The sequence below is a fragment of the Halichoerus grypus genome, chromosome 4, assembly GCF_964656455.1.
Source record: "Halichoerus grypus chromosome 4, mHalGry1.hap1.1, whole genome shotgun sequence".
Classification (NCBI taxonomy): Eukaryota; Metazoa; Chordata; class Mammalia; order Carnivora; family Phocidae; genus Halichoerus; species Halichoerus grypus.
Genome location: NC_135715.1, coordinates 12949353 through 12963137, shown reverse-complemented (window position 1 = coordinate 12963137; position 13785 = coordinate 12949353). Strand labels below are relative to the sequence as shown.

Sequence of the window (13785 nt, the reverse complement as noted above, 5' to 3'; positions counted from 1 at the left end):
TATCCAACAACTTACTAGACATCTCCATTTGGATGTCTCCCAGCCTTCTCAGTGCCACATGACTTCCTTCCCCTGTCAAAGAAATACAGAAACCTAACAATCTTAGAACATGCTCTGCTTTTCTCTTTCTGCCTGCGAACAAACATTCGTTTCACTTAGAACCTGCCCCCCACTCGGCCTCATTCCTGCTCATATTTCACGTCTGGTCTAAGTCTCGAAAGTGAGTCCTTATGGCACCGTGTTGTAAATTGTATGTGTGTGTCGTAATTCTAGTCGTAGTCACTGTGCCTGACGTGTAACAGGCACTCTAACTGTTGAGTCACATTTTGACTTCATGGAGCCACGCTGTAATTGTTTCCCGTAAACTTAAAATTGGTTTGGTTTTGTTTTGTTTTAGAGTAGGAGTGGGTCATTTGCGTCAATATATGCGACATAGATATGTTGGGGAGTAGTAAAAAACCACTTTCTGGGTTACCGGGATGATGAATTACAAACTAGATTTTCTGTAGGAATTTGCAGGTGACTAAGTACGTGACCACAGTGGTAGAAGAGGTGTCTTTAGCATACCCAGCCGCTTAGAAAATTAAAACCGCTACGAGAAAGGGATGTTTTGTTTCTTGGGTGTTAATAAATGTTTAATGAATGGAATGCAAGGCAGTAGGGATACGGTCAGATGAAATAGGTTCCTACCTTCAAAAAATTAGTGCCTAGGAGTTGCTGTGGTTAACTGGGTTTTATTTATGTGGTCTAGATGCTATTAGAGAAAAACTATGTATTGCTTTTTGAAAGTAAGAAACAATAAGACATAGTCCTGGTCTTTCTCTTTTGTCTCACTTGCTATCTGTATCAGAAGGTAAAGGTTCACAATGATTTTGTTGTTGTTTCTGAATGTTTTAAGTATATGACCTTAGAAACTGTACTTACTTCTTAAAGAGGGTGAATGTAAAATAAAACATTGTTTTTATGAAATAGGGAAATGGCTTTCTTTGTGATCTCTTTTTATCCATTGTCTTAAAATCAATTTTAATTTTCCCCCCCAGATCTCTTACATGATCTCAGCATGGGCAAGAATGTGCAAAATTCTTGGAAAAGAATTTCAGCAGTACCTTCCAGTGGTTATGGGGCCTTTAATGAAGACTGCTTCGATTAAGCCTGAAGTAGCCCTTTTAGATAGTAGGTATCTTCATAAAGATATAGCAGTTGTAAGGTTCTTCTCTGTAATTATTTTTAACATAAATTTGTTTTCTTTCCTGTTAATAGCCCAAGACATGGAGAATATGAGTGATGATGATGGTTGGGAGTTTGTGAACCTTGGGGATCAGCAAAGTTTTGGTATTAAAACTGCAGGACTGGAGGAAAAGTCTACTGCTTGTCAGATGCTGGTGAGTGTGTACAATGTTTACCAGACGTCAGTTGACAACCTCCCGTAACACATACGTACACATTCCAGAGGAGTTCTTTTCATAGATGCTAAAGAAATTATTTTAAAGAGCAGGAATATATTCTTTAAAATGTAGAAACCTTCTGACCCAATATTTCTACTTCTGGATAAAGAAATCATGTAGGTGGAGCATCTGGGTGGCTCAGTCAGCTAAACAGCCTACTCTTGATTTTGGCTCAGGTCATGATCTCAGGGCCCTGGGATCAAGCCCCACATAGGGCTCCTCCGTGCTCAGCAGGGAGTCTGCTTGAGGATTCTCTCCCTCTGCCCCTCTCCTTGTTCGCCCTCTCTCTCTTTCTAAAATAAATCTTTTTAAAAAAGGGAATCATGTAGGTAAGCTTCATTATCAGTGCTGTTTCTAACAAGAACAACAAAAAACAAGCAGCTTGAATGCCTATTAGTAGGAAGATAATAGTAATGTACCCTAGACTGTTACACAGCTGATACAGAGCTACGTGGGGGCAAGGACTTTTGTCTGTTTTGTGCTTAGTGTATAGTAGATAAGATGACCAAGAAATATTTTTTTGAATGAATGAACAGAAATGTGCTCATGATACTGAAAATAAAACTGTATGGTTTCACTTGTTAAAAAAAATATATATAAACATGGTAGGGACATCAAAATGTTTGCAATGATTATCTCTTACAGTATTATGGGGTCTTGCGTGTAAGTTCTCTTTGAGTTGTTTTTTTCCCCTTTATGAGCATATTGTTATAGACAGGGACAATATATTTTTTAAAAGAATTTAAAAATTACGGCTTTGGGTTACAAATTTAGCAGTTAAGTAAGCCTAAGTAAAAGTTAATTGCTTACATTTTATTTTGTATTAATAAAGCACTGTTGTGTTCTCGAATTCATTTAAACTTTATTTCTTAAACTTACGCTTATCAGTACTTGCTATATTTTATAAATATTTGTCTATAATTTATAAACATTTTGGATTTTTGTGGTATCTCAACTAGAGAGCAATTATAAATGTCACATCTCTAAACAAAACTATCAAATCTTTTAATGTAGTGGAAGAAAGTAAAGAAACAATTATTTTTAAAACCGCGTTGTTTGGAGCACCTGGGTGGCTTGGTCATTTGGGCATCCAACTCTTGGTTTCAGCTCAGGTCATGGTCTGGGGGTCGTGAGATTGAACTGCATCAGACTCTGCACTGAGCATGGAGCCTGCAACCCCTGTTCACAGGGGCTCTCTCTCTCAAAATAAATAAGTAAACAGCACTGTTTTTTGTTTCACTGCCAAAATTATTTCTTTTTTAAGATTTATTTGAGGGGCACCTGGGTGGCTCAGTCGTTAAGCGTCTGCCTTCGGCTCAAGTCATGGTCCCAGGGTCCTGGGATCGAGCCCCGCATCGGGCTCCCTGCTCAGCGGGAAGCCTGCTTCTCCCTCTCCTACTCCCGCTGCTTGTGTTCCCTCTCTTGCTGTGTCTCTCTCTCAAATAAATAAAATCTTTAAAAAAAAAAAGATTTATTTATTTGAGGGGGAGAGAGAATACTCAAGCAGACTCCCCACTGAGCACGGAGCCCGAAGTGGGGCTAGATCCCAAGATTCTGAGATCATGACCTGAGCTGAAACCAAGAGCTGGAAGCTCAACTGAATGAGTCACCCAGTCACCCCTGAAATGATTAAAAAAAAAAAAAAAAAATACAAGATAACATAAGCCTATTTGCAGTTTTACAGAGTAAGTGATACGCTACAATTACATATTTAGATTTTTTTTTTTTTTTTTTTAAAGCGAGAGGATGAGCGTGGAGGGAGAGGCTCCTTGCTCAGAGCATAGCCTGACACAAGGATCGATCTCATGACCCTGAGATCACGACAGGAGCCAAAATCAAGAGTTGGACACTTACCCAACTGAGCCACCCAGGAGCCCCTATATCTTTTTTTTGTTTTTTTAATATTTTATTTATTTGAGAGAGAGAGAGTGTGCACAAGCAGGGGGAGGGGCAGCGGGAGAGGGAGAAGCAGACTCCCCACCAAGCAGGTTGCCCAATGTGGGGCTCGATTCTAGGCCCCTGAGATCATGACCTAAGCTGAAAGCAGCTGCTTAACCAACTGAGCCACCCAGGTGCTCCTTATCTTTTTAAATTATTTTCCTTAATTGATACATTTTGTTTAAGGTTTCTCAGAGTGCCAAAACTTGCAAAATTCTCCCATGCATAAGAACTAAAATGTTTCGTGTGTGAGCCTTTGAACAACAGTGTATACTGCAGTCACGCCATGGCCCTTTCCCATTTTACAGTTCTTTTTACATTTATATTTGTGTTTCCCAAACACCTTTCACAGTACTGCATGCAGCTTTTTTTTTCCTTAAGATTTTATTTATTTGAGAGACAGAGTGTGTGCAAGCAGGGGGAGGGGCAGAGGGACTCTCCAGGAGACTCCGTGCTGAACACAGAGCCCAACACAGGGCCTGATCTCACAACCCTGAGATCATGACCTGAGTAGAAATCATGGGTGGGATGCTTAATGAACTGAGCCACCCACGTACCCCCCTGCATGCAGCTTTAAATGTATTTCTAGTCAGGATGCAGCATTATGTGGTCTTTATGATTCTGCTATTTGTTAATAAATATTAATATCTTAAAACTAACGTGGATCTTGATGTCTTTTCCAATATTTTGTTTTCAGGTTTGCTATGCTAAAGAGTTGAAGGAAGGCTTTGTGGAATATACCGAGCAAGTTGTCAAACTGATGGTCCCTCTACTGAAATTTTACTTCCACGATGATATCCTGCAACTTTTGAACGCAAGACGTTTCTAGAATTAGTTAAATTATAGCTTGTTCAAGTATTAGACTTTGTGTTAACTGAAGCCTACGTCACCGTTACTGTTTGCACGAAGCTTCATTTTTTGCATGTGCTTTAGTTTCATGGTTTTTGCTTGTGCCAGAAACATGAAAAAGAAAATGTTACCGAACTACTAGTTGACAGCTTTTTCTGTGAACCTCTGAAGGATTTTAAGGATTGATATTTTATTAGCGTATGTTTGCAGTTATATATAATTGCTATTTTTCTCAAGTATTTTTTGGTGATGTTAAGAAACTAAGATCTTTCTTAATAGGTTAGAGACCCACTGATAATTTTCTGTGGTTCTACATTGGGGAGAAATATTTCTTAATAAATCTACATGTTAAAGGTTTTCTTCTCAACGTGATAATAGCAATTAATACATACAGAAACATTTTTATGCCTTTACACACACACACGCACGCAATTTCATAGATGGATTTTGAAAAAAGGACAGCCCAACAGTGTTGGGAGTCCAGACCCAAACCGAGATCTGCCTGACTCCACAGCCCGTTTGTTGTAGTTCTTCATGCAGTATTCTGTAGTGGCATCCTTAACAAAAGACAGCTTTTGCCCAACAGAAACTTACCATGATGCCAGAGGACGAGCTAGTCTCAGGACCTTATTTTACAAATGATATTAGATAGGGAGGGGCAACTTGATCTTTAGTGAAAACCGAAAAGGCTCTGACAGGAGGAGAGCCTCATTAGTTTTCCCAGGAGAATCATAGCTTTGGTTGCATTTATTAGAAACCTATATTGCCTAAAGTTTTGAGATAGGAACATCTTGAGATATGCTCTAAGGATCCCAGATCCTTTCACATTTCAGACTCATTGGTGCTGTATTATAGGTGACAGAAAAGACAGGAGATAAGTCACATGGGTAGGGAGATGTCTGTTTTTGTACCCATATTCTACTTACCACAAGCTCCTGTGTAGCAATCTCGGATAAACAGACGTTCCTGGTGCTCAGTGAGCACTTTAATGTTTACATAAGCAAAGAAAGTGATAGAATGATCTTTTGAGGATAGGGAGTACACTAAGTGTATCTAAGAATAGTGATTATGTTTCCTTAACAATAAAACGTGTTCGAGTGGCAGCAGCAGAATCCATGCCTCTTCTCCTGGAATGTGCGAGAGTTCGTGGTCCTGAGTATCTCACACAGATGTGGCATTTTATGTGTGATGCTCTAATCAAGGCCATTGGCACAGAACCAGATTCAGATGTCCTCTCAGAAATAATGCATTCTTTTGCGAAGGTAAATATTTTTCTCTTAAAAATATGTATAAGGTTATGTGTTCATTTATTAGTCTTGCTAAATAAATTGAATCTTTTTGTGCTATAACAGATGATTTTCTTATTTACTGGAATTGTTTAATTCTTTTTTAGTTTAATGTTTTGGTATTGTCATTCTTTTTGTTTTGTGTTCGTTTTTTTCCAGAGTCGCTGCTCTTATAGTCCAGTCTTGATTAGTTTCCACCATCATTTCCCTAATAATCCAGCTGCAGAATCTTGGCTCATTTCCAGCCCACACCTAGTTTGTCCTATTCTCTCCTATATCCCTCTGCTCTTCACATTGCCTATGTCTTCTTTGTGCTGAGCTAGCCTTTCTTGGTCTGTTCCAGAAGTCTTTGTCCTTACTCTCCCTCTCAGTTCACTCTCCTTTTCTCAGGCGTGAATTTGCTTGTTACTTGTCACTCCTCTTCCCATATTCTTGTTCAGCTCCGTGGCGTGCCCCTAGTTCGTTTTAAAAGTTCTTCATCACCTTTGTTTGTCCCTATTTACACCCCTGCAGTTTGAATTTTCTTCTATTTTTCCAAAGAATGCCTGCTGCTGGGCCTTTGCACATATCATCTCCCCCAGCTGCAGTGCCCTCCCAGCACACGCTTGCCCTTTCTCCAGCTGGGTTCGTGTAGAAGTCTGTGTGTGGTGATTGAACTCCCTAGAGGCTGGGTGCTCTGCTCCATCTTTGAGACCTCAGCACCTAGCAGTAATGCCTGGCATTTAAGATAGGCTCAGGATCTGTTTCATATAAAAATATTGCTTAAATTTTTTTCTTTGAAGTACTATCATTGTAACACACACCAAGCATTATCTACTCATTCAATCATTAGTCTTCCAGGGTACTGGCTTAGTGAATTTTTCTCATGCTTCCATGTGATTCTTAATGGAATTTAACTTTTGGACTCTAAAACCCTTAAATCCCATGGCTTGCTTTCTTTCCTCAATTTCATTGCAGTGCATTGAAGTTATGGGAGATGGATGCCTTAATAATGAACATTTTGAAGAATTGGGAGGAATATTGAAAGCTAAACTCGAAGAACATTTTAAAAATCAAGAATTGCGGCAAGGTAAGTTTTCCACGCTTTTCTTTCTGAAAGTAATCCTTGACCATTTTGGCGACATTTAAAAAGACATTTATTTGGGTGTGTTTTAGTTAAAAGACAAGATGAAGACTATGATGAGCAGGTGGAAGAGTCACTACAAGATGAGGTAAATTATTCCCTTCAGAACTTAATTTATATGATCATTTGCATTTGGAAGATTTTTAAATGCTTAAGTTTCTAATTCATCTGACTTGTCATTCTGATGGTAATGATCAGTAATTTTTAGCAGAAGAATCTGACATGTGTTGCATTTACAAATTTAGAGAATAAGTAATTGAAATTAGCTGATTGTGGTTTGGATGCTGTGTGTGAGTTCTTGTTGCAGAATCTCACGTATAACAGCGCTTGTCAGTTCACCTAGTATTTCTTTTACATACTGCTCTGAACAACTTTTTATTTGGTGGTGCTTTCAGCATTTTAAAGATAAGTGAACTCAAATTCAGATGTTGAATGACTGTCTAATGCCACACACTATTGACAATCTGGGGCTTAAGGCCAGATCTTTTTGTAACATCAGCTGTTTTTCTCCCAGACCACAGAATATAATACAGATTTCCTTATAAATAATACACATAGAGTGGCTGATGTAAGTCTTCTTTACCTTGTTACTCAGTTCTCTCCTCATCGAATCACTTGATGCCATCAATTCTATTTCCGCTGTGTGTTCAGGGTCCAAAGTGTGGCATGTAGCCATCCTGGTGGACCCAGGTCAGCCCATTTCTGTGCGGGTTGCTCACATGCTGACAGGCGCGGATTATGAGTAACTGACCCCACGTCTCCGCCAGTCTGCTCCAAGATTAGAAACATTCTTGCAGAAAACAAAAAATAGTACTCAAGTAAAAACACTTCTGTCTCAGAATCTTTTGAAACTTTCAAGAAAACTCTTTGGAATAAGTACAATACTTGCCCATACCTTTATCTGTCTATAGGCAGGTAGGAGATGCCACCCCCAATCATCGAGGTAACCGCAGTCTCCAGATGTTTGCTATGCCCTTAAGAAAATGATGAGAAATTTAATTTTCTATATTTCTTAAGATTTTTTTAAGTAAATGTAACTGTTCGTCATAGTGGAGATACTTTTTAATACATAAGGGTGTTGTGTGTGTTTTTTTGTTTTTGTTTTTAGGATGATAATGATGTTTATATTCTGACCAAAGTGTCAGACATTTTACACTCAATATTCAGTAGCTACAAGGAAAAGGTGTTACCATGGTTTGAACAGCTGCTTCCGTTAATTGTCAACCTAATTGTAAGTGTTGCCTCTCTTTGACAGTTATTTTAGATAGTTGCCTGGAATGTTTTCAGTGCAGCACTTGAAAACACACTTTCAGGTTAAAATGGATCTTAGAAATCATAAAGACCTTCCAGAGTACATCTTTAATTTTATCAAGTTTATTGCATTGCCCTTGATATTTTCTCATTTAAGGTTTGCTAATTAGGTTTTCCATAGTTCAATTAAATTACAATGCGTTCCAGAGACCTACAAATGACTTTTCATTATTTGAGGTTACGTGTGCCCTGCTAAATTAACAAAATGATTACTTTTTTTGGTGGACCCTAGAGGATTCAGTTAAAATCCTTGTTACGTACAACCAGCAATCATACATTGTGGATGATGGCCTTACGTATTCAGTTTTTAAAATATGCATGAAAAGCAATCAATAGAAGTTTGTCTTGCTTTGGCTTTTAATTTTGCATTGTATTTAGTAGCACAGCACATTTTTTAAAACGTTTAGGCCCATGTGACTTAGCCTGTTGAGTGGATATATAAAGCTAAAACCTGTTCACAGCTTTTCTTGTTGTTTCTTAAAGACAGCATTATTATCTTTTTTTGAAGCAAATGTACATATGTTGCTGCTGCAGCTGAAACAAGCAATGAAAAACAACACAGTAATAATTACTTCTTATGAATAACAATCTTCAACTTACAACAGAGATTTAATAAACTACAAGTTTAAAAGACTTTGCATGATTGTGGGATTCTATAGAAAATCATGCAAAGTCTTTTAAACTTGTAGTTTATTAAATCTCTGTTGTAAGTTGAAGATTGTTATTCATAAGAAGTAATTATTACTGTGTTGTTTTTCATTGCTTGTTTCAGGAATATCCATGTAAGCTGATAGTCTATAGTGAAATTTTTTTTTTTTACATTCTTTATGTACTCCAGTATTCAAAGCTTAAAAGATTCTCTCTTTTATAGTGTCCACATAGACCATGGCCAGACAGACAATGGGGATTGTGCATCTTTGATGATGTCATAGAACACTGTAGTCCAGCCTCATTTAAATATGCAGAATATTTCTTAAGGCCAATGCTCCAATATGTATGTGACAACAGCCCAGAAGTCAGGCAAGCAGCTGCATATGGCTTGGGAGTCATGGCACAGTATGGTGGAGATAACTATCGTCCTTTTTGTACAGGTACTTCCGTTTGTTTGGTTCCAGGCATTCCTTTTATCACTTCCTTGTTATCTTTTCCACACCCCCAAACCCCCAAACATTATATAGCTATTTTTGCTGTATTCACCTTCCCTTTCTTAAACATCTCACCTATAGCGCATACGTGGTGACCTCTTTATTCTCCTAGAAATGGGAATGAAGTCTGAGTGGAATCTGAGCCTCCCCACCCCGTCCTCCAGAGTACAGTTCTTGTGGGTTTGGGAGTTACACCCTGGCTCTAGCAAAGGACCTTTTTTTTTTTTTTAAGATTCTTTTGAGAGAGAGCACACACGAGCGGGGAGGGGGGGCAGAGGGAGAGGGAGAAGCAGGCTCCCCACTGAGCGCAGAGCCCAATGAGGGGGCTCGATCCCAGGACCCTGAGATCATGATCTGAGCCGAAGGCAGACACTTAACTGACTGAGCCACCCAGGCGCCCCTAGCATAGAACTTTTCAGACATACTGGGGTCCCTGTAGGGTTAGCACAGGAATGTAGCTGGGGGCTTTTAAAAGCTGAAATACCCTGAGGTGGTCGGGGGTATAAATCTGGAGACTCCTGACCTTGACATCATGGGGTTCTCGGTAGAGTGAGTGCTGGTACTCCTGGCCACGTTGGGGCAGCCTGCCTTTCTTACTTCTGGTTCTGCAGCCAAGAAGACAAAACATGCCTTAGACCTTACTAATTCTTCACTGTAATCGATAACTGGGCCAAAGATAGAAAAAGGAATATTGCCATGAAAATGTGAGGTTTTAACTGACCTTCTTGCAATTGCCTATTTTAGAAGCACTTCCACTGCTGGTAAGAGTTATTCAGTCAGCCGATTCTAAGACCAAAGAAAATGTCAATGCTACAGAGAACTGCATCTCAGCAGTAGGGAAAATTATGAAGTTCAAGCCCGACTGTGTGAACGTTGAAGAAGTCCTGCCACACTGGTTGTCTTGGCTTCCACTACATGAAGATAAAGAAGAAGCTGTTCAGACCTTCAATTATCTGTGTGACTTGATTGAAAGGTAAGAAAAAAAGGACAAATAGACCTTATTTCTTCCTCTTTCTGTAAAACAGTGTTTCCTGTGCACTGCCCTCAAATACAGTATAGGTTTCTAATAATGTTGTCTTTATAAATCATGCTAAACCATATCACAGTTAATGCTGCCTTACAGTTAGATCTAATTTTGACTTATTCTTTATGGAATTAGATTCAACAGTTGAGGGATTGTAGAACATAATGTTTTAAGAAGGTTCCCTTTTAATATTGTCACCCACCCCATTTATCTGTTTTTTGTTTATTTGGCTTTAGATTTTTTTTTTTTTTTCCAAAGATATTTATTTGACAGAGAGAGCACAAGCAGAGGGAGAAGCAGGCTCCCCGCTGAGCAAGGAGCCCAATGCGGGGCTTGATCCCAGCACCCTGGGATCATGACCTGAGCTGGAAGCAGATGCCACCCAGGCGCCCCACTTTAGATTTTTTTTTTTTTTAATTTCAGCTTTACTGACGTGTAATTGACCTGTATCACTTACTAGTAGAATGAGATTGAAGAATGTTGGTAGTGCCATTATTTGACCCTCTAGAATTTTGGTGTTTTTCTTTGGATTCAGGAATCAGTGGTATAAGGAAAGTATTCCAGACAGGTAATCAAGATCTGGCCCTGGGCCCTGGCATTATTAATGCTATTTTGTGTCCATGAGTGTATCTTAAGAATTGCAACAACTGGGAGGCTATAGAAGCTATCAGATCCCAAGGCGTGTTCTTTGGTGTCTGTTTTTCTAAATCCAAGTTCTCCTAAATATTAATCAGATCTAGGCTCTGTCGCTCTTAATTACTGCTTTTATTCATGAATAACTCTAAGGGCTACAACCACTCCTTTCCTGGAATTTGTAGAAATAGGCCAGTGGGCATATTCCTTCATGCCCGTTTAAGTTCAGGTTCACACAAATGTTGTGGTTGAGTGTTCCCACAGAGAACTATCATTTAGGGATGTGGTGGCCATCCTGGAGACTATACACTCCTTATCTGCTCCTGCCTCTGAAGCCACCACTTCTCCATCATGCTATTTGATCATCTCCCTTGGAAATGAGTATTCCGAAAGTCTCTTAATGAAAGACTAGAATTCTAGTTAAATTCACTGTTACGTTTCTTTCCATGAAACTTGCCTAAAGTTTATTTCCCAGCTTACTCTTGAAATGCTCCTAAATCCTTTTGAACTTCAAATTTATTTGGAAACCATTTTGCCATATATAAATTCTTAGTAATAGCTCTTTTTTTCTTTAAATAAGTCATAAATTATAAAGCACTTAGAACATTCTTTCCTTGGCCCTTAAACCTGAGAGATGAGCCAAGTATTTTTCCTCATTTACATGGGGAGACCCTGAAGAGCTAATAAATACAATTAGCTTGTTTTCCTTCCACTGAATTTTATTTTAGTGAATGCATAATTATAACAAAATTCTGTAACAATTCTATGTTGGAGGAAGGATGTAGGAAAGTATGAGTGCTTGAGTGATTTCTCCTTATAATTTTCATTTATAATGGCTTTCTTCTTTTTGGTCAGTAATCACCCCATCGTTCTTGGCCCAAACAATACCAATCTGCCCAAAATATTCAGTATAATTGCAGAAGGAGAAATGCATGAGGCAATTAAACATGAAGATCCTTGTGCCAAACGTCTGGCTAATGTAGTTCGTCAAGTACAGGTAAGCTGTTCTGCTTAAATTGGGGCAGGGGAAATAAAATAGTTTTTTGGGAGGTGTTTTGGTTTTGTTTTTTGGGGTTTTTTTTTCTTTTTTTCTACATTAGAAGAAAGGAAGCCACACTTTTTTTTTTTTTTTTTAAAGATTTTTATTTATTTATTTGTCAGAGAGAGAACCCAAGCAGGGGGAGCGGCAGAGGGAGAAGCAGGCTCCCCACTGAGCAGGGAGCCCGATGCAGGACTCGATCCGAGGACCCCAGGATCATGACCTGAGCTGAAGGCAGATGCTTAACAAACTGAGCCACCCAGGCGCCCCATAGAAAAAAGAAATAGATACCCAATTTCATTTTTATATTCTCTCGTCTCCAAGGCTCAAATTACTTAACATATAATCTGTCCATATGGTCTTTTTTTTTTTAGCGCTAAAACATCTGTCCTAAACTTGACACATTTTGAACCTTCCAGTTGGTGCATAGCATATACTCGTGTAGGTTTTTTTTTTTTTTCATTGTCTGAAGAAAAATAAAGATGAGATTTTAATAGTAAATAAGCTGTCAGCTGCCGAAGTTTTTTAAGTGACTTATGCTCCCTGAATTCTTAACATGTTGTTTCCTTGACTGTGTCCTCTACCTGGTACAGTTTTATCAAGTCAGACTGAATGAAGAAAACTTAGTGTAAATGAAATGAACTTTAAAGATATGAACAGATTTCTTGCTTTTATAATGATACTCGTGAAACTACCTCAAAAGAAAGAATTGGGCGTTCTTATAGTCTACGGAAGGATGAGTAGCACAGTGCGTCTAAATGACCGCTGCACTGAATCTAAATGCCTGAAACTGTTTCTTCCTAGACTTCTGGAGGACTGTGGGCCGAGTGCGTGGCACAGCTGAGTCCCGAGCAGCAGGCGGCCATACAGGAGCTCCTGAACTCTGCTTGAAGGGCCTTAATATCTCCACCAGAAAGCTAACTCCAAATAAACGTTTACCCTTTTGTTTAGGTTTCTCTGTTTTGTTTTTGAGCACAAGAAAATGGTAGAGTTGTGTCGTGTAGGCCGTTCTCCTGCAAAGCCACAGCGGCGAGAAGAGAAGCACTGGGTTTCAGAGTGGTGTTTGAAAGGATTCCCTCGCACCACAGAAGAGGTTCCCCGTAAGCCCTGCGCTAGCACTGAAGAGTATTTTTCTATTGGTATAAGCCACCCACATGAAAGTGAAAGGGAAGTGAAATTAAGTTTTCTCATTAGACATAAGGAAATTTAAGACAAAACAGCTTTAAGATCAGTTATTCAGCGTAGATGTGTGTTAAAACAATTTGCTATACACCTAGTGTTAATTTTATTAATTGGAGTGTGAGTCTTTTTGTAGGGTAGAAAGAAACCTTCTACCCAACAAACTAGTAGATCTAAAATTTGAAAAAAAAAAAAAAAGCTGAAGACAAAAACAAGCATGAAGATGTCATATTTGATGTCACTTTCGGTTTTTTCCCAGAAGGCTTATGCAGTGACTCAATCTGGAAAGCTGCTCAGCTTCCAGCCCTTGAATGTGAAGTGTCGTTGGCATGTCCGGCAGTAGTCTCTCATTCACTCCTCAATAAACAACATTGAAATACAAAAGAAGTTCGTGTAAAAATTCAGTACCGTCTGGCTTTGATTCATTTAATGTTTTTAATATAAGAATAAGCTAATATTTTTTTAGCGTTAGTAATTGTGGCTTTGAATGTTTTCTTTTTCCCCTAATATTTTCCTTGTGCAGTTGGAACATTAAAAGCATCTAGTTTTTACCATCTTCCACTTTAATTTAAGCTAAGTTATATACCTAGTCCTTCACAACTGGTATCCTTTTAAGGTTTGCAAATTTCAACCAATAGTTTTTTAAAATTAGGATTGTTCTGGTAGATAAAAAAAGATTTGGCTTAGAATTTTCACTGCAAATTGTAATTGACACGGAGCCACACACAACTTTCAAACTTTTAATTTTATGATAAATACTCTGCCTAAAATTATTTACTGGTAAATTCAGTAAAATGTGTGAATTTTTTTCCT

At 38.6% G+C, this 13785-nt stretch overlaps 1 protein-coding gene across 1 annotated transcript in view; it reads left to right on the top strand.

The window, feature by feature from the left end:
- Positions 1-12739, top strand: part of IPO5 (importin 5) — a 35110-nt gene extending 22371 nt beyond the window's left edge. Inside the window, exons 15-25 of the mRNA XM_078070171.1 lie at positions 1041-1173; positions 1261-1382; positions 4081-4177; positions 5322-5494; positions 6476-6587; positions 6674-6729; positions 7750-7872; positions 8824-9043; positions 9842-10070; positions 11610-11751; positions 12598-12739. Coding sequence (XP_077926297.1) covers positions 1041-1173; positions 1261-1382; positions 4081-4177; positions 5322-5494; positions 6476-6587; positions 6674-6729; positions 7750-7872; positions 8824-9043; positions 9842-10070; positions 11610-11751; positions 12598-12684 — 1494 coding nt within the window. The 3' untranslated portion in view covers positions 12685-12739. The remainder of the gene's footprint in view (positions 1-1040; positions 1174-1260; positions 1383-4080; positions 4178-5321; positions 5495-6475; positions 6588-6673; positions 6730-7749; positions 7873-8823; positions 9044-9841; positions 10071-11609; positions 11752-12597) is intronic.
- The last annotated feature ends 1046 nt before the right edge of the window (positions 12740-13785 follow it).